The sequence below is a fragment of the Lontra canadensis genome, unplaced genomic scaffold, assembly GCF_010015895.1.
Source record: "Lontra canadensis isolate GAN:19392208 unplaced genomic scaffold, GSC_riverotter_1.0 scaffold55, whole genome shotgun sequence".
Classification (NCBI taxonomy): domain Eukaryota; kingdom Metazoa; phylum Chordata; class Mammalia; order Carnivora; family Mustelidae; genus Lontra; species Lontra canadensis.
Window position 1 is genome coordinate 8260514 of NW_022631049.1, and position 22831 is coordinate 8283344.

Consider the following 22831-nt stretch of genomic DNA (forward strand, 5'->3'; position numbering starts at 1 on the left):
GAACGCTCTCCCGCGGAGTAGGCGGTTGAGCCGTGGGCTCCAGGTTCGCACTGCGGCAAAGTCGTCGCGTCGCGGGACTCCGGCGATGGAGAAGGCGCTGGCGGTGCCGCGGCTGCCCCCGCACGACCCGGGGACTCCGGCACTGTCGGTGGTGGACATGCACACGGGCGGCGAGCCCCTGCGCATCGTGCTGGCGGGGTGTCCGGAAGTGGCTGGCCCCACTCTGCTGGCCAAGCGGCGCTACATGCGCCAGCACCTTGACCATCTGCGACGACGGCTCATGTTCGAGCCCCGGGGTCACCGGGACATGTACGGAGCTGTGCTGGTGCCTAGCGAGTTGCCGGAGGCGCACCTGGGCGTCCTGTTCCTGCATAACGAAGGCTACAGCTCCATGTGCGGCCACGCAGTGCTGGCGCTGGGCCGCTTCGCCCTCGACTTCGGGCTGGTACCCGCACCCCCGGCCGGCGTCCGCGAGGCCCGAGTCAACATCCACTGCCCGTGCGGGCTGGTGGCCGCCTTCGTGGAATGCGAGGGCGACCGCAGCCGCGGCCGGGTGCGCTTCCACAGCGTCCCGGCCTTCGCGCTGGCAACAGGTAAAGGACGAGACCCTCCCAGCTCTGGGACGCAACTAACTACACTGTCTCTCTGGCCTGAAACTCACGCAGTGCAATTAACCCACCCACAAGCTTTTGCAGTTAATAAAAAGATAACTCAATGCAAATGTGTGTCAGCATGTTAGCCTTGCAGAGTTGTTCCGTGTATGCCGCAGATTATTTCGTCTGGGTCTTGAGGGCCTTCAGGAGTACAGAATTCCGTGTCTCCCTTACTCAGCGCCTCATGCCTCACTGTCAGGCATTCCTAGAGATTGCACAGTTGGGTAAGTCAGATAGGGTCAAGGCAAGAGCAAAGAACAGCCAAAGTGCCAGGGTTCAGTGGCTGGTTCAGAAGACACTAGACATTACCCCCTGACAAGTTACTAAACCCTGTCTTGTTTTCCTCACCTGTGAAAGTGCCTCCCCCATTTCTTTGGGAAATAATTAAATAAGAATGAATGAACTAAGCAGTTTATAAACCAGGAAGATACAGATGTTGCTGATTTTATTCTTGAAGAACAAAAACAGCTGTTGTCTGAGTCCAAATCCTGATAACCCCTTAAAGCCATGCAACCTTAATCAAATTACTAACCTCTCTGTGCCTGTATTTTTTCACTTGTTATCTCATTGAGTTTTTGGTGAGGATTTACTGAGAGTATGCAAAGTACTTAAAAGTTTTTAAAAATACATTTCGAGAGACAGGAGGACTGTAGGTTTAACACCCAGTGCTCATCATAACAAGTGCCTCAATACCCATCACCCATTTAGTCTATCCCCGCCCACCTCCCCTCCAGCAACCCTCAGTTTGTTCTCGATCATTAAGAGTCTCTTATGGTTTGTCCCCCTCTTTTTTTTTTCCCCTTTTCCCTAGGTTCATCTGTTTCGTTCTTAAATTCCACATGAATGAAATCATACGGTATTTTCCTCTAATTTCGCTTAGCATAATACACTCTAGTGTATTATGCTAAGCCTCCACATTGTTGCAAATAGCAAGATTTCATTCTTTCGATGGCTGAGTAATATTCCATTAAATACATGTAGGTACATACATATATACATGCCACATCTTCTGCATACATTCATCAGTTAATGGACATTTGGGTTCTTACATTTCTTACAATTGGCTATTGTTGATAATGCTTCTATGAACATCGGGGGCATGCTATTAGATCTTGATCTTTCTTGAGGATTTGGACTCTAGATTAGCCTAATTATGAATGAGGCAGTAATAGCCCAAGCATTTGTCAGTCTTAGAGCAACCTCAGACAGCTGAAACACACAGGTTGATGAAGAATTCCCCTGGGGAAACTGATGGCACTTTGACCTCTAGGAGAAAATGATGTCACATTTGGATAGGGAGGGCACTTGAGATAGACAGGAGTTTGGTTAGGATTGCATCTCAAAAATCTCAGCAGTTTAAATAGTTTAGCTACCCAATTTCTTCTTAGGCAACCCCAGCAGCAGACTGGAAGCACTCACTCTAGGTTCGAGGGAGATGGCAGCAGGGTCACCAATGACATCATAGTTCAGGGCTGGCTGGGGCAGGGCAGCCAATCTGTAAGCATATGCTGAGAGCTACACTGTGTGACTATACGATAACTGATAGGCAGTAATGGTCACTTCGAGTGATTAAAAAAGATCCCAAATTCTCTACTTTGAATAATGCTAAAAGGATGGACTGACAAGTGTTCAAGGTTACTGCTCTATCCCCTCTCCATCTTGATGACCTTGCAAAAGGGATTCCACACTTCAAGGTCATCATCTGCAAAATGAAGATGACAACAGTATCCACTTCAGAGGATTGCTGAGTTGTTTTCCATTCCACACTGCTAAAATGAAAACTTCGTTGTGTTACTGTGTTCAAGTGCTGGAACAGTAGGTAGTCAATATTTGTTGAATGGGTAACTAAGTAAATGAAATTGGGAGAAGAATATGGTGATTAACAAGTGTAAATATCCTCTTAAGAACCCTATTCCCCTTGGAAATTAAATTTTTGGCCTTACCATTAACATTAACATATTGCTCGTTTGTGCCAAGCACTCCCCACACGTTATCACATGGAATTCACACAACAGTCCTTTCAGGCGGGAATAATAGTTCCATTTTTTTTTTTTTTCTGTTTAGCTCTTTCATTTTTTTGTAGTTGAAAAAAACAAATATAACATGAGATCTACCGTTAACAAATTTTTAGGTATGCAGTATAGCATTGTTAACTATAAGCACAATGCGGAACAGCATGTTTCTATAACTTCCTCCAACTGCATGACTAAATCTCTGTATCTGTCAGGCAGTAACACCCTGTTCCCCCTCCCCAACCTTGTGCCTTGCAACTATTATTCTGCTCTGTTTCTAAGAGTTTGAAAAATTTATACACCTAATTCATGGGAGATTTTGCAGTGTTAATTCTATGACTGCCTTAATTCACTTAGCATAATAGCCTCAAGGTTTGTCCATGTTGTAGCACAGGACAGAACAGTCTTCATTTTTTACGGCTGGATAATATTCCATTGTATATATCACATTTTTTTTTTAAATCTCTTCATCCCTTTAGCAGTTCTATTTTATACATGAGGACACCAAATCCACACTTAGCTTTCCAGCTTCCAGCAGCCCCACTTTTCCATCTACTTCCTCATTCTCCTTTCGTTAAGGCTGATTTTTATGTTACACTAGCATCAAGATAAAGACATGTTTCATTCATAGTTGCTCTTAAGTTCCACAGGCATATTTTACTTTTTTGACTATAAACTTGCTCTGTTTTGACACATCATGTGTTAGAAGGGCTCTGGGGGCTAGCCTGGGACTGAGAGCATACTGACTGGTATCTTTGTATGACTCAGTGTGCAAACTCAGGCATACAAGCTGTATTTTATTTTTCAGAGTTTCTGAATTTGAGACCCCATCCTGCCTTGTTGATTTGCCTAGTCTCGTCGGTCTACATGCTGTCCCTGTTTCTGATATATTTGTAGCAAATCTTTCTGAAAAGAGCCAAGGTCTTGAAGAAGAGGAACTTTTGGTCACCAGCATGCACAGTCAACCAGTGAAGCATCATCTTCCCCTGGCCATGTGGCCCCTGTCCCTGCCTCCCCTCCTCTTTGTTATCTCTGTCACACCCTGTAGCCTCCCCGTAGTGTTGTGAGAAGTCAGCATAGGTCCTCTGCACTCCAGACCTGCCACCTCTTTCCTCGGTCCAGAGGAAATTTCTCTACTGACCAAGAGAAATACGATGACCCTTCAGGACACTGAAGTTTTATGGAAACTTGGACACTTGGGTATTATGGAAACCCAAGATCTTTCCCCCCAGATCTTGGGTTTCCATAAAACCTGCTTTCTCGCCTACCATACACTCTCCCGGAGGTAGTGATCACCAAGACAGCTTGAATTGGGGAGGAGGAAGAGGAAAATGCAAGAAGGAGAAAAACAGTTTGAATATCCCAAAATATTATCCAGCCCCATTCTTTTGGAAATAAAAATTTAGGATTTCAAACAACTGATATTCTGGTGAAACTTTGGGAAAGCTGGGGACTTAGAATACTCTCAAATCCTAACACAAAAAATACTGCAAACATCAGTGATTCTATAATGGCTTTATTCTGAGTATTTGCCTGCTTCATGAGATGAAAATACATAGATGAATTAGTATATATAACTTACATAGAAAAATCTTTTTTTCATTTTGTTTTGACATTATAGCTGTAGAAAGCCAATTTGTGAATAGGATCCAAAATCCTATATTAAACTATTCCTATTAGGGACACCGGGGTGGCTCGTAGGTTGAGCGTCTGGCTTCAGCTCAGGTCATGATCCCTGAAATCAAGTCCTCCATCAGGCTTCTTGCTCAGCAGGTAGCCTGCTTCTTCCTCTGCCTTCTGCCCCCTGTGCTTGTGTTCTCTCTCTCTCTCCCTGACAAATAAGTAAAATCTTTAAACGATTCTTAATAGTAGAATGAGAGGGGACTTATATTTTCTGCCCTTGTTTTCACATGTTGATGCCTCAGGATTTCCTCTCTCTCCGCCTTTATAAGGTTTTCTAGCAAAGATCTTCAAAGTAGTTAACAAAATAAGTATACATGATTTAAGAAAAACATGGCATTAGATGTTCTCAGACTTAGATGAATATCATTAAGTTAAAAATAGATCACTCAGCTAAATGTCTACTATTATTGATGCTTACTCATTTTAAAAATACTTCATTCCTTTCTATGATAAGAAAAAGTACCCCTCCACCAAAATACACATATTAAAAATGCTTTGAATTGTACTGCCAAAATACTATAACAAACTTATTTTCAAACACATCTTTTTTAGATCTCTTAGTGGATGTTCCCGGTCATGGAAAGATGGCGGTAGATATTGCGTATGGTGGGGCATTTTATGCATTTGTTAGCGCTGAAAGGTTGGGACTTGACATTTGTTCTGCAAAGACAAGGGAACTTGTGGATGCAGCGAGTGCAGTGACGGAAGCAGTCAAAGCTCAGGTCAGTACAAACACTGCTTTCATCACAAGGTGCCCGCCCCTGTGGCATGGAGGGAATATAAATTACACATCTATGCAGTTAAATATCTACATATTTAAATTATTAATAGGACTAAAAATAAGGCATTGGTTAGGATCCTGGGCTCTACAGCAAGACTATCTAGGAGTCCCAGTGTTGCCACTTTTAAGTTTTTCACAACTTGAATGAGTTCCAAACCTTCCTGTGGTGAGACGGGAATTGCAAAATACCTGCTTCATAGGGTGTTATAAGAATGAAGTCAGACAATAGGTACAAAGGACTTAGAATAGTGCCTACCAACAATAAATGTTCAATAAGTAACTTGTTAACTTTAATTATATACATACTAGTATAATTTGTGGCTATTTACACATACAGAAAATGTATCAAATAGTATTTCACTAATTTGAAATGCATATGCTTTGTGGTCATTCTCCAAGACTTGCAGATAATGAATGTCAATTAGAGCTCACAAAATAGATTTCATTAAATCTGTTCAGACCTTGTCTTATTTCACAGAGAACATTAATTCCTAATTAGTAAATTTTTCCTATATGGCTAAGAAGTTACCTAAATGACCACTTGAGTAAGTCTAGTTTTGGTTTGGGAAAACTACTCTGATAAAATCAGTTTGGATAATAAATATGTCTAGAATATTCTTTCATTTCTAGCACAAGTCTGCCATTTTACACTTAAAATTGGGACATGTAAATGAAACTCATATCCAGTATTTGCATGTTTTAGCATATAAGAATTTCATCACTATTCTAAATAAAAAATAATTTGTGAAAGAGTGCCTATATACTTGTATTAATAATTACTATAGGCCTATTTAACATACTTTCAACTTTAACATAATTTTTAATTTAAACAAGATGAAAATAGGGGCACCTGGGTGGCTCAGTGTGTTAAAGCCTCTGCCTTCGGCTGAGGTCATGATCCCAGGGTCCTGGAATCGAGTCCCGCATCGGGCTCTCTGCCCAGCAGGGAGCCTGCTTCCTCCTCTCTGTCTGCCTCTCTGTCTACTTGTAATCTCTGTCAAATAAATAAATAAAATCTTGAAAAAAATTAAAAATAAAATGTTTTAAAAAAAGATGAAAATATATACTTTATTTCTGTTCTAAATTGTCATTTATCTAGGATTATAACCACCAATAGCTAGAATTAGTTTATCGTAGCAATTTCTGAGGTTCTGAATTTATATCAATTTTCTGTTCACTAAGCAGACAGCTAATAGTTTGAGCTAAAATTTGGCATGAAATAACTTCACTTTATTTTTAATGAGATTAAGAGAAAAAGGCATAGTTTTCTTAATAAAAGGAGCAATTTTGGACTTGTTATTAAAGCGTGAACTTCTTACCAAGATGGGAAGGGGTGGACTTTGAGGGAGGAGGCATTCTGAGAAAAACTGGAGAAAATCTTCTATGAGATGACCATATATAGTATTATCTATTGGTGCTGAAACAGGCAGCAGAACGACTTTGTGAACTGCTGACCATTCACACCACTGAGGCAGATTTAGGGAAAGGCCATTTTGGTGGGGACTGAAGTTAGTACACATTCATCTTTATTCATTTATTCTTTTTTAAAAAGTGTTTATTTAAATTCCAGTGTGTTCACAGATGGTATAATATGAGTTTCAGGTGTAGTCCTCCTTTTCACATTTACCTAGAATTTAGTGAGTCGCACACGATGCTATGTTAGATGCTAGAGACTCCAGGAGAAAACAAACCCGCCTTCCAGAAGCTCAGTCTGGTGGGGGAAGCAGACATGAAGAGTGAGAGGTAATGGTGCTGTGGTGCGGGTGGGGCATGGGGGCTTGAGGAGGATGGAGAACAAAGATCAGCAGGGAGACCTCTTAAACTTGGCTTTGGATGGACTCTGGATTTTAAGAACCCAAATCTATTCACTTGTTCCCAATGACAGGTAAGTAGTAGCAGAATGTACTAATTGTAAGGATACACATGGAGGGAGATAATCGTTTGGGAGCTAACAGATGTCACAGAAGCTGAGGAAAAGTTAACCTAGACCTCCCGAGAAGCGCAGGAAGCACTGTGCACTTGGGCCTGACCTTGCGTTGCCACTGAAGGGACTTAGCATCCAGTGCGTGCTTCTCTCTGAGTATACCTGTTGCTTTTTATAACACCAGCTGACTTCATCCTTTACAGACTTTTTTTTCCTTCCAACCATTCTCTTACCTACTAGCTTCTGCATTCTTATAACTTGGGCTTGCTCAAAATTCTCTTCTGAGAGCTGAGTGAAGAGGCTTGCCTAACACCCAACTCAGGCCTCTTCGGTTTCCAAAGTAACACACTTACAAAGAAGCAGCTAAGGGTGTCACTCACCCTCACAGCCTCCTCCCAGCCTCTTCCAAGTCCCCGTCTCTGCCATGGAATTCACCTCGGCTCTAGATGGTCACCGTCCGGTTCTTCTGCCTTATCCCCTTCAAGCTTATGAGAGGAAGCACAGGATCGTCTTAGCCTGTCCTGTTTGAGCAGCTGTGGCCAGTCTGTGGAGTAACCATCCTGGGGTCAGTGCTTCAAAGAGTTGTTGTGTTTGGAGAGTATGTGTGTATATAAAATAGGACTGTTCCTTTAGCAGAGGCTATATGCAGGACAAATTCCTTAGACAGGACTCAAGGTATGATAAGAATCTTAACTTCCAGTGAAACTATGTTTATTCATCTAGACAAAGACATCATTTACTGCCTTGACCCAAAAGTATTTTTAAAATGACAGAGTGAAAAGTTATGCCTCAGAGGACCCCATCTATATCATTTACAAAGATAAATTTGAATCAAAATATATATTTTGTAGTAATCTACATGACAATTTATATTACATGATGATTTTCTTTGTCATTTGCAGTTTAAAATCAGTCATCCTGAGAGTGAAGACCTTTCCTTTCTGTACGGAACCATAGTGACAGATGGAAAAGACACTTACAGTGAGGAACCAACCACCAACATCTGCGTGTTTGCAGATGAACAGGTATTAAAACTGTAACGTTTGGCACAAAAGCCGGACAGCATGGAACTGGAACACTGTGAATGCTCTCACCTTCATTTACTCTGAAACAGGTTGACCGAAGTCCTACTGGCTCAGGAGTGACGGCCCGAATTGCCTTACAGTACCACAAAGGGCTTCTAGAACTGAACCAGACCAGAGCCTTTAAAAGCAGTACCACTGGCTCAGTATTCACAGGCAAGGCTGTGAGGGTGAGTGACTCCTGTAGTTGCTTCTGTGTGAGTGTGCTACTTTGGAAACTGAAGAGGCCTGAGCTGGGTGTTAGGTCCCAGCTCTCAAAAGAGAATTTTAAAGCAGGCCTGTAAAAACTTCTGTTCAGCTAGGATATTGGTTCTCAAAATGTGGCTTGGAAGCCCTGGTGGTCTCCAAGTTCCTTTCCACGGGTCCCACAAGGTCAAAACTTAGTATGCATTAACATTAAGACATTATTTGCTTTTCACTTTTACTGTCTCACGAGTGTACGGTAGACTCTGCAGAGTCTATGCCACAGGTGATAAGCCAACTGACTGAATGCAGAAGCAGGTACAAGAATCTGGTTGTCTTCCGTAAAACCATACATTAAGGAGGTTTGCAAAAATGTAAAACACAAGCCATTTTCCTCACTAAATTTTTTTTGTTTTGGCAAATACAGTTATTTTCCAAAAAATATCTTGTTTGCAATAACATGCAATGGGTTTATTATTTTTTAATGAATTAATGAACAAATACCTTTAATTCTGTCAATATAGTTAATATTAATAGATATAACCTACCTGGGGCACCTCGGTGGCTCAGTGGGTTAAAGCCTCTGCCTTCGGCTCAGGTCATGATCTCAGGGTCCTGGAATCGAGCACCGCATCGGGCTCTCTGCTTAGCAGGGAGCCTGCTTCCCTCTCTCTCTCTCTCTGCTTGCCTCTCTGCCTATTTGTGATCTCTGTTTGTCAAATAAATAAATAAAATCTTTTTAAAAAATAGGATCTATATAAACAAAAACTCTTAGAAAATCTTATTTTATTCTATTTGTCAGAGAGAGAGAGAGAGAGAGAATACACGCATATAAGTAAGAGGAGCTGCAGGCAGAGGGAGAAGCAGGCTCCATGCTAAGAAAGGAGCCTGATGGAGAACGTCATCCCAGGACCCTGGGATCATGACCTGAGCAGAAGGCAGATGCTTAACCAACTGAGCTACCCAGGGGCCCCTAGATGCTCAAATCTTAAGGCATTAAGGAGTCCTGGAACCAAAAAGTTTGAGAACCACTAACTTAGGGTTTGGAATTTTTTGTCCTTTTTGTTTTTATTCTATAGGAGTGTTTCATTTTTTATAATAGGATGTGAAAATCCTGAAAAGTTGTGAAAAATAAAACTTTTGTAATAGAATCAAATTTCAAATGTGTTAACAGAAATAAATTCTATTCACTAATAAATAGTAGTAAATGAAATCTACACTAAGTAAATTTAGGAAAGAATTTAGTAGATACATTTAGTAAATGAATCTATTCATAAAAAGTCCTTTAACAAAACAAAATACCTATCGTAATACAGACTTTTATATCCTAATTTGGTGTTTTTAAAGTTTGATTTTTCTGAATATTGAATTTTCTTTTAGGTTAGGGATTCTTATTAAATATAGTGATTTTATGCAAAAATTTGGAATTGTCTTCAAGTCTGAGATTGAAGATAAAATAATCTACAACATTTATTGGGTGCTTCACTGTAAAGTTCCAAGCTAAGTACTTTATGCATAACTTTTCAAGGCACCTGGGTGGCTCAGTCACTTAAGTGTTCAATTCTTGATTTCAGCTCAGGTCGTGATCTCAGGGTTGTGAGATCGAGCCCCACATTGGACTCTGAGTTGGGCATGGAGCCTGCTTAAGATCCTCTCTCTCACTCTCCCTCTGTGTGTGTCTCTAAAATAAATAAAGTAAAATAAAAAAAAATATATATATATATACACATACCATCTTAATTCTCACAAGAAACTTGGCAAGTCAGTACTGTTATTATCCTTTTTAAACAGGTGATAAAATGGAGAATTAGAGAGTTCAGGTAATTTGCCAGAGGTCAAACAGTTAGTGAATATCGGACCCAAACTCTGAACATGGACCTCTCTGTGTAGACCCTACACTGTTAACACTGCTATATTTTTATTGGACAAAGCAAGTTTTTAATGAGGCTTTTATTACAGCAGATTTATAAAAAGATAATGAAATTACTATATCCTAATCTAATAATTGGTATTTTTTCATAAGATTTAGTTATTCTCATGTTTAAAAATTAAGAAATAAGGGGCAGTTGGGCGGGTTGGTTGGTTAAGTGTCCAACTCTTGGTTTTGGCTCAAGTCAGAATCTTGGGGTTCTGAGATCAAGCCCCCCCCATGCTCATCAGGTAGTCTGCTTCTCTCCCTCTCCTTCTGCCCCCTTCCCCTGTTGATGCTTGCATGTGTGCGCACTCTCCCTAACAAATAAATACATCTTTTAAAAATTAAGAAATAAAAAGGATACTCTGTAGTTAAGATTTGGAGTTATTTCTTTTATAGTTAATAATCATACTTGACAGGACATCTTCACTTTCGCCATATGCCTTCCCTTTCTGTCCTGACATTTCCAAGCTCTCCAATGTCAATGGTGCCATCCCGGTCTCTCTCTCTGCCCCAGCTTCCTCTCTCTGTCCTTCCACTTATGGGTCCCCAGCATTCCATCCTTAGTTTCCTTCTCATCTCTTCCACATCTTGATGCCACTGGGCAATTTTACCCTCTTTTGAGACTTCAGCTCCCAACCACACACTGGTGATGACTCCTTAACCTTCCCCGCTCCCATGCCTACTAGGTGCCTCTTTCCCGAGTCTAACACTCGTATTCCCAGCTGTCCACCAAACTCACCTTGAAATGACGGTCTCAGAGACATGTCATCTTGTCAAAAAGCTCTTCCTTCCTTCCTAAATGTGCTCCTAAATGTGCTCCTCCCATCTCATTCCCTATCTTGATTAATGGGAGTCGCTGTTTCACTCCCCAGCGGGGAGCTATGCTCACACTGAACTTATTCCTACTCCTCGCCTCCCACATACATCAGTCCCCAGGCCTGCCGATTCTACCCGCAAAGTATCTCTGTTTTGTTCTTCTCCCTCCTCCCTAAAAACTGCCCTAGTGACTCGAGAGCCCATCAATGAATGAAGGTTACCTCTGAAGAAGTTTCTAGGTTTCTAATTGCTTTCCTCTCTGATTTGCCCTCATTTTACAGCTAAACTTATCTAAAACACAAATCCGATCATGTCACTCTCCCTAAAAACCTTCCATTACCTACAAGATTAACCCTTGGCTTTTCTTTAAAATGGTAAAAACCAAGAATATGGCTCTAGGCCAGACACAATGTAAGTGTAGTCTTTTGATATTATATTCCTTTCCTCTTTTCTCAGGAAGCAAAATGTGGGGATTTTAAAGCTGTTATAGTGGAAGTGTCTGGACAAGCCCATTACACAGGTACAGCAAGTTTTATAGTGGAAGATGATGACCCACTGAAGGACGGATTCCTTCTCAAGTGACTTCAGTACTCCTCAGGGCTTTCTCTGAATTATGTGGAAAATGATACCCAATTGTATGACTTCCATTCTTTCTAAAGTGTTATGCTGTAACTAAATATAATCGTTATACCTCATATTTGCACATGTAATTGGTATAAATGTCACCTATGCCTAACCTACAAAATGCTGAAAATTCCAAATATTTGTCTAGTTATTAACATACCAGGTAAAATTAATACCTCAGTCCTGTTACTTTTAAAATGTTATTCTATGCTACTTACTGTAATATTTTGTTTTAGATGCTCTTTGAATGATAACTTGAATTGTAGCCCTCACAACAATGACTCTTACAAGTTCAATATTTTAGTCTTCCAGGTTTTGAGTAAGATAATGCCCTCTCTTCGAGCAGGATGTAAGGGAGATGGGTTTCTGTAAGGTACTAAACTCTTAGTCTACCCAGCCTGGGAAGGACTGGGGTGGGCCAGCTTCTGGGGACAGATGTTGTGGCTGCTACCAGGATGCTCTCTGTGCTGCAAAGCCCAGCTCCTCCTCCAAGGTAACTGAGGTGCCATTAGCTGATGTGAGGAGACCAATGAATAATCAGATTTTTGCTACATCTTTACAGCCCTTATAAAAGGGATTGTTTCTGCATTATAAACACGGGAAATCGGTGAATTACCAGAGTAGGGTGAATCTTCTACACAACCCAATACATGCCCCATAGATTTAGGCCTGAAAGAAACATTAACTATTAATTCTTGCTAGTTAATTGTCTGTGAATCTGTTAAGAATAACATTTGATCAGGGCACCTGGGTGGCTCAGTTGGTTAAGTGTCTGACTTTTGGTTTTGGCTCAGGTTATGATCTCAGGGTCACAAGATCGAGCCCTGAGTCAGGCTCAGTGTGGAGTCTGCTTGAGATTCTTTCTCCTGCTCTGCTCTTCCCTGGCCCTCTGCTCTCTCTTGTGCTCTTGCTCCCTAAAAGAAATAAGTGAAATCTTTGAAAATAAACAAAGTAAGACTTGATCATCTTTCAGTCACTAAAAATGAGGTATTAAAAAGTTATTTAATATGTGCTGCTCTCAATAGACAGCAGATTCCTGTGAAGTATTTGTTTTTCTGAGCATAAGGAAACTGAAGTAATTAATTTTAACTGATTTTGTCATCCAGTTATTAAGTGTGTGATTGAATTATCAGATCAAAATGAAAGATTTTTAGCTTTATAACTTTATAGTTAATGTTCTTGATTTCCCTATTATACAAAAATTAATGTTTTCCATTCATTCTCTATAAAATTCTATGGTAAAGAAATCACTTATCTTCAAAAAAATGACACTATCACTAGCTTAACATGACAGGACATTTTCTACATGTCAGGGAGATTTGTTGTACTTTCTTTTTAAAATGAAAATAGACAGGGGCCTGGATGTCTCAGTTAAGTGTCAGCCTTTGCCTCAGGTCATGATCCCAGGGTCCTGGGATTGAACCCCCGGCATGGGGCTCCTGCTCAGGGGGAGTCTGATTTTCCCTCTCCCTCTCCTCCTGCTTGTGCACTCTCTCTCTATAATAAAGAAATAAAATATTTTAAAATAAATAAATAAAATGAAAATTGAACTATTATTTGTTCTCCAAATTTCACAAGTCATATTAACTTATCTACATTAAAAAGTTGGCATTGCCTGTATCTTCCTAAATTCTAATCCATACCAGAGCCAAATCCTTGCAGTAATATTCATCCCTTCTGTACTTTACCACTTCTCCTGGAGTCAACACTAGGGAAATTAACCACCAGCCCCCCCACACACACCTCCATGTGTCTAACCAGTCACGAAGCCCTGCTGAGTCGACCTTCTAAATATTGCTCACAACTATCCCTTCCCATTCTTGGTAAGGGTCTTGCCTCATTAATTAAGCTCTTTCAAGCCAACCACCTTTCCTGATCTGATCTCTTAGCTCTAGGTTCTCAAACATGCTCATCATAAATAAAATGACACAAACATCCTTTGTCTGCCTTCCCTCTCTAGCTTGCTGTCACCCCTGTTTCCTTCCCTCTGGAGTCAAATTTCTACATTCCTGACTCTGCTCATTGGGTACAGTTTCTCATCTTCCATTTGTTATTTGACTATTGTTGTTTGGTTTCTACCTCATTATTCGTTGGAAATCCTGCTTGACCTACCTGCCAGATCTAACAGCCCCCTGAGGGCTTATGCAATCTGTGGGGGTTCTGCTGCAGACTCCTGGCAGGCAAGTGTGGTCCATGTTAGAGCAAGTACATTCGTGCCCTTGATGCTGGGTCAGCCACAGAGACACTCATGGGAGTTCTCAAGGTCACGAGGTTGGTACCCAGTTCCCATGAGTACCCACCAGTGCTGCAATTATGTGGGCCCAGGGCCATCTCCTCTTCACCATGAAGTTGCAATGAGTTTTGCTCCAAGTCCTCTAGACCCCGTAAGACTTGGGGCACCCTTCTCTTCAATTCCTAAAACCCACAAATTCCATACCATCCCTCTTTAGGATAATGCTTCTCATACATGTGGGTATGAATTACCTGGAGCTCTTAAACTACATGTTCTTGTTTATTAGGTATGCGGGGGGCAGTTCCAGCAAGCTCCTGGGTGATGCTGATGCTATGCCTATGACTGCATTTAGGAGAAAACTTGATAACTGATCGATTTTAGTGACCCATTTGGGACCAGGCTTTACAGGTGAGTCTTCTCCTTTTTGCTCTAAAACATATAAGGAAGCTGCGAGCTCTCCACGGAGAGGCGACCTCATGGTCACAGCAACTTTCCTGAGAAGAGGCTGAGAAAATTACCTTACTTTGAAAACCAAAACAAAATAAAAACCAAAAACACAAGACCACTGACTTCTCAATTGGCCAGGGTGCCTCATTAAATATGTCGCTCACCTGCCTAGCTTTTCTCCTTTGACCTGCTTCTTAGTTTTTTCTACTCCCTTGCATTCCACCCATGGTTCTTCTCTTTCTGCACTCAACACCCTGTCCCTACTCATCACATCCATGCCCATGTTTTTCTTTCTTGGAGAGAGAGGCTGACAACTTCCAAATCCCTAAATCCTGAGGGTCAGAGCCGTACTGCAGGCCCAGTATTTGGTGGGCAAGTCAAACTCTAACGCCCCTAGAATGTGCCCTTCCTCCTGTATTCTCTAAATTGATGAATGGTACCTCCTTCCCACGAGCCGTGAACTTGCGATTTATCCTTCTTGTTCATGCCCTTTTGTAGGGCAGAGGAAGGGCACTTCAGAGGAAGCTTCAGAGGAAGATGTCTGTGGATTTGGCTGGAGTCATTCCTTACTCCTTCCTTTATCAACAACACTCACCTTTCCTTGTGGAAAACTCTCTCCATCCTCTGCACGCAGCCTTGCTGGAACTGCCAGACTCTCTCCCTGGACCTGGGATCTTGAGAGAAATGCCATAAGGTCTGAAAATGGCTGACCTGGACATACTCCAATAGTGCTTTAAAGAGATTGCCCTCCATTCGTTTCTGCGTCTCTACCTGCTATCTCTGCCCTGATTTCTCTTGTTCTTGGGGCTAGCTATTAGGTTATTCTTTTGTAATCTGAATTCCCCCATCCTCCAATGAATCCCCCCCTTTTTTTTTAAGTGAGACCGTGCCTGTGCATATTGTTTATAGCCAGAGACCCTAATTCGTATACTACTTCCTGAAAATCTCTTCTCCTTCTTCACTATGTCTTAATTCAGACTCTTCTCATTTCTTATCTGGACTAACTGGTCTCCTGGCTGCCAGGTTCTCTTCTACAGTCAATCAAAAATAGGTTTTGTGTATCTAGCAGTTTTCCAAAATGCTAAGTGTTCAGGATCTAATAACATGCCAGGCAGACAAAGTTCTAGTCTTCACAAAGCCTACAGTCTACAGTGGGAGACAAGTAATGATTCATCACAAAAATATAATTCTAGACAGTGCTGATGTGCTACTAGGCAAGAAAGCCTACCTCTGGGAGACTAACATTCATGTGGAGACAAGGATGCAAGGGAATGGGGGAAGGTGAAGGAATGGAGCTCTCTAGGCAGAGGGGATAGTGAGTGCAAATGCCCTTTGCCCTATGATGGGAGGTTAAAAAAACTCATAAAAGGCCAGTGTGACTAGAGTGGAGCAGAAAGAAGGAACGTGGCCCCAGATGAGACCAGAAAGGAAGCAGTCAGGTCATGCAGTGCCTTGTAGGAAATACTAAGAATTGGGGACCTTATCCTAAATTAAAATGGGAAAGTCGTCAGAGGGTTTTAAATCAGTGAGTAGCATGATCAAATATATTTTGCTTAGAAGGGCGTGTTGCCTACAGGGTAGAATAGGGACTGGATGTGGGATACCAGTTCCGAGTGGCAGCAGTAGTTCAAAGAAGAGAGAATGAAAGCTAAAATTTAGGTGGGGGAATGAAGTGATGAAAGAAATGAATGGGGGCGCCTGGGTGGCTCATTGGGTTAAAGCCTCTGCCTTCGGCTCAGGTCATGATCTCAGGGTCCTGGGATCGAGCCCTGCATCGGGCTCTCTGCTCAGTGGGGAGCCTGCTTCCTCCTCTCTCTCTGCCTGCCTCTCTGACTACTTGTGATCTCTCTCTCTGTCAAATAAATAAAATCTTTTTTTTTTTAAAGGAATGAATGGATACAAAGACATTTAACATGTCAAATCCCTAAATCTTGGTGCTAAATCGGACATTGGCTGGTTTGGTGTTGAGGAAAAGGAATTAATCTAGAAAGAAGCCTAAGTTTTCTAGATGGAAGATAGTGCCATCTTCTGAGATACAAAAGGTTGAGGACCAAGGGTTTTTAGGAAAAGTGGATCACGAATTCCATTTTGGTCATGTTGAGTTTGAGGTGTTTTTGCACCTTCAGGGGAGATACCAAGTAACAAGCAATAGGGCTTGAGGCTAGAGATGTAGTATGGAGTTAGGGATATATGGTTTTCAAAGCTCTGGGTGCGGGTGTGATGAGGGAGGAAGTTCAGAGCTGCCAAGGACTATAGTAGAGGGCTCTGGTATTTAGAGGCAGATGATGGGGGCGAACAGGCTGGGGACACTGAGGCAAACATGGCCGGCAGAACACTGGGAGAGCAGGAGGTCACTCTTTTCTTTCTGAACCATACCTGATTACGGCCTTCCCATGCTTCAACTCCTTCCACGGCTGGTGCCTTTGCCACATCTGTCCCCAGTGCAGTTCAACCTCTGTAACATGGCCTGTGAGGCCTTCATAAGAGTCCCTCAGTCAACTTTTATCATTTATCATTTTATCATTTATTTCTCTCTTCACTCCCTAACCTCACTCACCAGTACCCAAGAGTCAAGGACTTAGGCACTGACCTGCAGACTTTGCACAGGAATCCAATGTCCTTCCCTGTCTTCTCTTTTTGGAGAATCCAAAGTCACCACTGGAGGGAAGTCTTCACCAGCTACCCTAGGAAGAGTCAGTCACCTCTATAGAATTTCATTATATTTTTAAACAGCACTTTGGATACTGTCAACCTAAAATTGTAAGCTTCCTTGGGCTGAGATCTTTATCTCTGAAAACCTAGCAGAGATTTGCTAAATAAATTCATCTATTATATATGTTTGTCTTAATTCAGTGGTTCTCAGTTGAGGTCATCCTGCCTTCCTCCAGGGACGTTTTTAGTTGTCACTACTGGCATGTCGTGGGTAGAGGCTAGAGATACTGCCAAACATCCTAGCACGCACTCCTATAATGCATTAATGTACCACCTTAAATACACTGCAAATTTCCAGCAAGCTACTTTTCCTGACTGAAATAAGCATTCAAAGCACTACTATCAGTGATTCTAAGATGGGCAAGTGGGCCAGTCATTCTTTAGAGTCCTGTTTCTCAAACTATGTGCATCAGAATCACTTGCAGGGTGTCTGGCTGGACCCCACTCCCAGAATTCAGATTTGATAGACTTGGGGCAGGGCCTGAGAATCTGCATTTCTACCAAGGTCCCAGGTAATGCTAATGCTGCTGGTGTAGGGTCCACACTTTGCAAACCATGGTTTTAGAGAAACCTAGGAGTTTATCACATCTTCCCCCATTAGCGGCTGCGCTCAGAAGCTTGAGATGCAGCTTCCCTGGGCAGGCGGGAGCTCCCAGTCCCGGAATCTCCCAGCCAGCTACCTGCAGCGGTGTCAGTGGTAACTCCCTGGCTGGTACCACTTTAGACTTAAAACACACCCCATTGCATGGGGCGCCTGCGTGGCTCAGTGGGTTAAGCCTCTGCCTAATGCTCATGTCATGATCTCAGGGTCCTGGGATAAGCCCCACATCCAGCCCTCTGCTCAGCAGGGAGCCTGCATCCCCTTCTGCCTCTCTCCACCTGCCTCTCTGCCTACCTGTGGTCTCTGTCAAATAAATAAATAAAATCTTTTAAAACACACACACACACACACACACACACACACACACTACATTCCAGAGAACTGAGGAAGGATGCCAGCCAGGAGGGCAAGGAACCAATTGCTCTCTATCCCCCATCCCCATCATGTGTGAACCTGTTATGGTCCTGAGGTCTAGGCCCTTGAAAACAAAACGATATGTAGCCTCCAAAATCCATATCCTAACTCCTCAGAGCCCCTATATCAGAATTACCTTCGGGGTTTAGATTCATGGGTCCATCCTAAACCTAGGAGTCAGCCAGTGAGTGTGCATTTTAAAAAGCTCATACTTTTGTGGTTCTCAAAGTGAGGTCCTCCGAGCAGCAATATCATCACTACCTATGAACTCGTTAGAGATGCCAATTCTGGGAGAGGACCCCAGACCTACCCTATCTGAAACTCCAGTGAGGCCCCGTCACTTGTGTTTTAAGAAGCCCTCTACCTGATTCTGCTGCGTGCTCAAGTATGAGAACACCTGCTTCATATTATTCTGCTCCCAAAGTTTAACTCTCCGGATTTGGACTGCTTTTCACTTCAGCGGCGGGATCCCTTTCCTACCTGCAAGCGCCAGACACGTCAACAGGAAGCACAACAAAGGCCTCCCCGTAGGACATTTGTATCCAACAAGACGGCTTGAGAGTGAACCCTTGTTGGTTTTGGCCATTTCTCTGACGGCCGGTCCCGCTTTTCCTGGAGGCCCCCGAGGGGGTCGACCCGAACCCCTCGAAAGCCCAGACCCCCAGGCCGGATAACCTCGGGGAGAGGTGGTGCGGGCCGGCTTTTCCGAGGGAGCCGGGTGGGCGGCGTCCCGCCCCGCGCTCCTGCGTAAACACGGTTCCCTCGGCAACTCGTCGAACCCACGTCAAAGGCTCCGCCGGGTCCCGGGCGACCGCCACTCCTCCCGCCGAGCCCGACTGCCGACACAGGCCTCTGGCCCGCGCCCGAGCCACCCCCGCCTGGGGCTTGCGGCCGCTTCCCCGGTGCGGGATGAACACAGCCGCCGGCGCCGCGGGGCCCCATGGAGGAGCAGCCGCAGCCGCCGGTCCGCCCGCCACCGAGAATGGCCTTGTGGGGCAGCCCGCACCCCGGAGCCCCCTCCGCGGCCGCCGGCCCTGGCGGGACTTCCTCCGCCGGGACGGCGGCGGCCGTGCTCTCCTTCGGCACCGTGGCGAGCGCGGCTACCGCGGCGCTGGGGAACCAGAGCGACGGGAGCGGGGGCGACGGCACTGGCGCCTCGGCTGGCGGCGGCCTGGGCGGGCCCCGGGCGGCGGGGGCGGCGGGGAGGCCGCTGCTGTCGCACGGGGCGGCGGTGGCGGCCCAGGCGCTCGTGCTGCTGCTCATCTTCCTGCTGTCTAGCTTGGGCAACTGCGCGGTGATGGGGGTGATCGTGAAGCACCGGCAGCTCCGCACCGTCACCAATGCCTTCATCCTGTCCCTGTCCCTGTCGGATCTGCTCACGGCGCTGCTCTGCCTGCCCGCTGCCTTCCTGGACCTCTTCACGCCGCCGGGGGGCTCGGCCCCCGCCGCCCCCGCCGCCGCCGCCGCCGCCGCCGCGGGGCCCTGGCGCGGCTTCTGCGCCGCCAGCCGCTTCTTCAGCTCGTGCTTCGGCATCGTGTCCACGCTCAGCGTGGCCCTCATCTCGCTGGACCGCTACTGCGCCATCGTGCGGCCGCCGCGGGAGAAGATCGGCCGCCGCCGCGCGCTGCAGCTGCTGGCGGGCGCCTGGCTGGCGGCGCTGGGCTTCTCCCTGCCCTGGGAGCTGCTCCGCGCGCCCCGGGAGCCCCCCGCGGCGCAGAGCTTCCACGGCTGCCTGTACCGTACGTCCCCGGACCCCGCGCAGCTGGGCGCGGCCTACAGCGTGGGGCTGGTGGTGGCCTGCTACCTGCTGCCCTTCCTGCTCATGTGCTTCTGCCACTACCACATCTGCAAGACCGTGCGCCTGTCGGACGTGCGCGTGCGGCCCCTGACCACGTACGCGCGCGTGCTGCGCTTCTTCAGCGAGGTGCGCACGGCCACCACCGTGCTGATCATGATCGTCTTCGTCATCTGCTGCTGGGGCCCCTACTGCTTCCTGGTGCTGCTGGCCGCGGCCCGGCACGCCCAGGCCGCGCAGGCCCCCTCGCTCGTTGTCAACGTGGTGGCGGTCTGGCTGACCTGGGCCAACGGGGCCATCAACCCCGTCATCTATGCCATTCGCAACCCCAACATTTCGATGCTCCTGGGACGCAGCCGGGAAGAGGGCTACCGGACTAGGAATGTGGACGCTTTCCTGCCTAGCCAGGGCCCGGGTCTGCAGGCCAGAAGCCGCAATCGCCTTCGAAACCGCTACGCCCACCGGCTGGGAGCCTGCGGCCGGATGTCCTCTTCCAACCAGGCCAGCAGGATGGGAGGGGATGTGGCCATGTGGGCTCGAAAAAATCCAGTTGTGCTTTTCTGCAGGGAGGGGCCCCCAGGGCCTGTGACAGCAGGGGTCAAACAACCTAAATCCGAAGCTGGGGACACCAGCCTCTAAGAAGGGTTAGGATGCACACATTTCGCCTTGTGAAGGCGAAATTTCACCTGCTCCGTTTAATGATACAGGATTCCGGGGAGAATCATGTTATTTCACAAACCCAAGCATTTAAAAAAGAGACAGAGGGGGAGGCTTACCACTTTCCCCAAACGACGTGCAAGACAATGTGCCCTTCTTCCAAAGTGCCAAATGTAAAATGCAAAAATTAAAACAATATCAAACCACACAACCAAGCATTGTGAACTGTTAAGTGCCAAAAATGACAAAAATAGAATTCACAATTACTGATAGGCTCATGTTACAGGAATCACACTGTGAAACGAACAAACAAAAATCTTTGAATGGAACCAGGATTTGTTCAAATACATAGAGTTTCAGGAAAGAATAGGAGACCTTCAAAATTACTTGAAAGCCCTCCAAATCACCAGCATCCAACAAAAGTGGAGATTGTTAGAACTCTCACCTTTGACGCACGGTTTGGGTGCTCCCGTTAGAAACGAAAAATCCTTTACACACTTTGGTGCACTTTCTCTCACCCCATGTCCCTGTAATCTTTGTGGGAAACTATATTCATATCCCATTTTAAACCATTCAAGGATTTTGAAATTGTGTCTTATTACCAGGAAATCAACCATCTGAAGGGCCAAGAGAAGTATAAACATAAAGAAATGTGGCTGTTTAAAAACATATTCCAAGATTATACTTTAAAAATTAATGTCCCTCAATCTACCCACCAAATTATCTGCCTTGGGAAGCTTTAAAGCTTTACCTTTACCCTCACCTGCTACTTTTGTTTCTATTCATTTTGGGGATGCTGTTCTCAGAGTACTTTCATATTAAAAAAAAAATAACTTTCGTAGTAGAACATCTTGCCTTTTGAGGTAAATTTGATTTTTAAATGCAGCCAAAAATGTAATTTGAAGTCAAGTTGATTGAGTCAGGTAAGTAATGCTAATTTTTTCTTTTTTAGGTATACAAAAATAAAAGCTCTATAAAGTAACAAGATTGGCTTTCCTATGTGGCTCACGAACCCAAGATGATTACAAAGAAGAATTCTAAAATCATTTTGAGACGTGGCTATATTCTTGGAATAAACATAGAGCTTTCCATGGGCATTATATTCTCCTGTATTTGGAAGTTTGGGTATATTTATGAAAAGAAATGAATTCTTGCTTTTATAGACATGATTTGTCTAAAAAATGTAGTTATTAGGGAGAATAGATGTGGTATTACTAGATGTAATAGGGTGTTAATAATTTGTATAAAGTCAAAAAATTCCATCAAGCTGGAGATATTTTCAGAAATGTGCAAAAGAAAGATGCTTTTTAAAATTCAAAAGCAAAATTTAGGATTTGTGTGTGTGAAATTTCTCACCTTAAATGCCACTGTTTACAGAATCATTTACTCAGAATTTTAAAAGATATTTTTATGTTTTCTCCCTCTTTCTTTCCCTTTCTCCACCTTACCCCTTTTGTTTTCAACATTTTACAGACTTACTTAAATAAGTACTTTAAACTAGATATGGTATGATATCAGCTATCATATAAAGATTTCAATGTGAAATAACCACCTTTTTTTCCTTGTATTTAAAGATGTTAATGAGTATTTGAACTTCTGTGTGATAGGTGGGTATATGTCACTATTCTGTCAAAGATGGAAATACATGATTCATGTCAGAGCTAAAGATACTTAATTTTTTCCCATGGTCATGGCATCATTATGATCATAAGTTTTATAAATTATCTATATATATCTTGCTACACTCGATGTAATACAAAATTGATGAGATAATCTCTCCTCTTTAGCACTCATTATATGTATGGATGTGTACACACACACACACACACACACACAGACTTAATGCAGCTAAACTAACATTTAACAAATATCTATAGTATTTGTTAAAGGCAAAACAATTGTGTGGTTTTTGGCATTCTGAGAAAATGGAAGTAATGTCTGGCATTTAGGAGGAAATGATAAGTCTTCCAGTTAGCAAAATTATCAGAGAATAGGAATTCAGCAACTGTGAATAAAGGCAGGAGGAGAGTGAGGGATCTTAAGGGAAGGGGGAAAATGTGGTATAAAATGGAGTATTGCCTGAAGAGAAAAATCAAAGGAAGGTATTTAAAAATAACTATGGCATGGAATAAACTTTCCTGGTGAGTGAAGGGAAAATCGGAGACATTGGAAGTGACAAGGTGGTGACACGAAGGACCTCAAGGCAGGAAAGGAAGCCCATCCTAACTCTTGGTATGTAGGGGTAGGAAGTTTTAAGAAAGGGTTAGCATGGGGAAGAAATTGTTCTTCCAGGAGCTAT

The 22831-nt window shown here is 43.9% G+C and overlaps 2 protein-coding genes across 2 annotated transcripts; both read left to right on the forward strand.

The window, feature by feature from the left end:
• The first annotated feature begins 6 nt into the window (after positions 1-6).
• L3HYPDH (trans-L-3-hydroxyproline dehydratase) lies at positions 7-12290 on the forward strand. Its single transcript, XM_032875281.1, has 5 exons — positions 7-593; positions 4901-5070; positions 7956-8078; positions 8168-8305; positions 11506-12290. The coding sequence occupies exons 1-5, from the start codon at positions 86-88 to the stop codon at positions 11629-11631; spliced, it is 1065 nt and encodes a 354-aa protein (XP_032731172.1). The 5' UTR covers positions 7-85; the 3' UTR covers positions 11632-12290.
• A 6708-nt stretch (positions 12291-18998) lies between these two features.
• GPR135 (G protein-coupled receptor 135) lies at positions 18999-20526 on the forward strand. Its single transcript, XM_032875282.1, has one exon. It carries the CDS (start codon positions 19021-19023, stop codon positions 20512-20514), a length of 1494 nt encoding a protein of 497 aa, XP_032731173.1. The 5' UTR covers positions 18999-19020; the 3' UTR covers positions 20515-20526.
• Positions 20527-22831: the final 2305 nt, after the last annotated feature.

Excerpts from the sequence above, each read along its gene's own strand:
- L3HYPDH (XM_032875281.1), top strand. The coding sequence starts at position 86 with ATGGAGAAGGCGCTGGCGGTGCCGCGGCTGCCCCCGCACGACCCGGGG. Across the intron at positions 594-4,900 it reads GGCCTTCGCGCTGGCAACAG|ATCTCTTAGTGGATGTTCCC; the intron begins GTAAAGGACGAG and ends CATCTTTTTTAG. Across the intron at positions 5,071-7,955 it reads CGGAAGCAGTCAAAGCTCAG|TTTAAAATCAGTCATCCTGA; the intron begins GTCAGTACAAAC and ends TGTCATTTGCAG.
- GPR135 (XM_032875282.1), top strand. The coding sequence starts at position 19,021 with ATGGAGGAGCAGCCGCAGCCGCCGGTCCGCCCGCCACCGAGAATGGCC.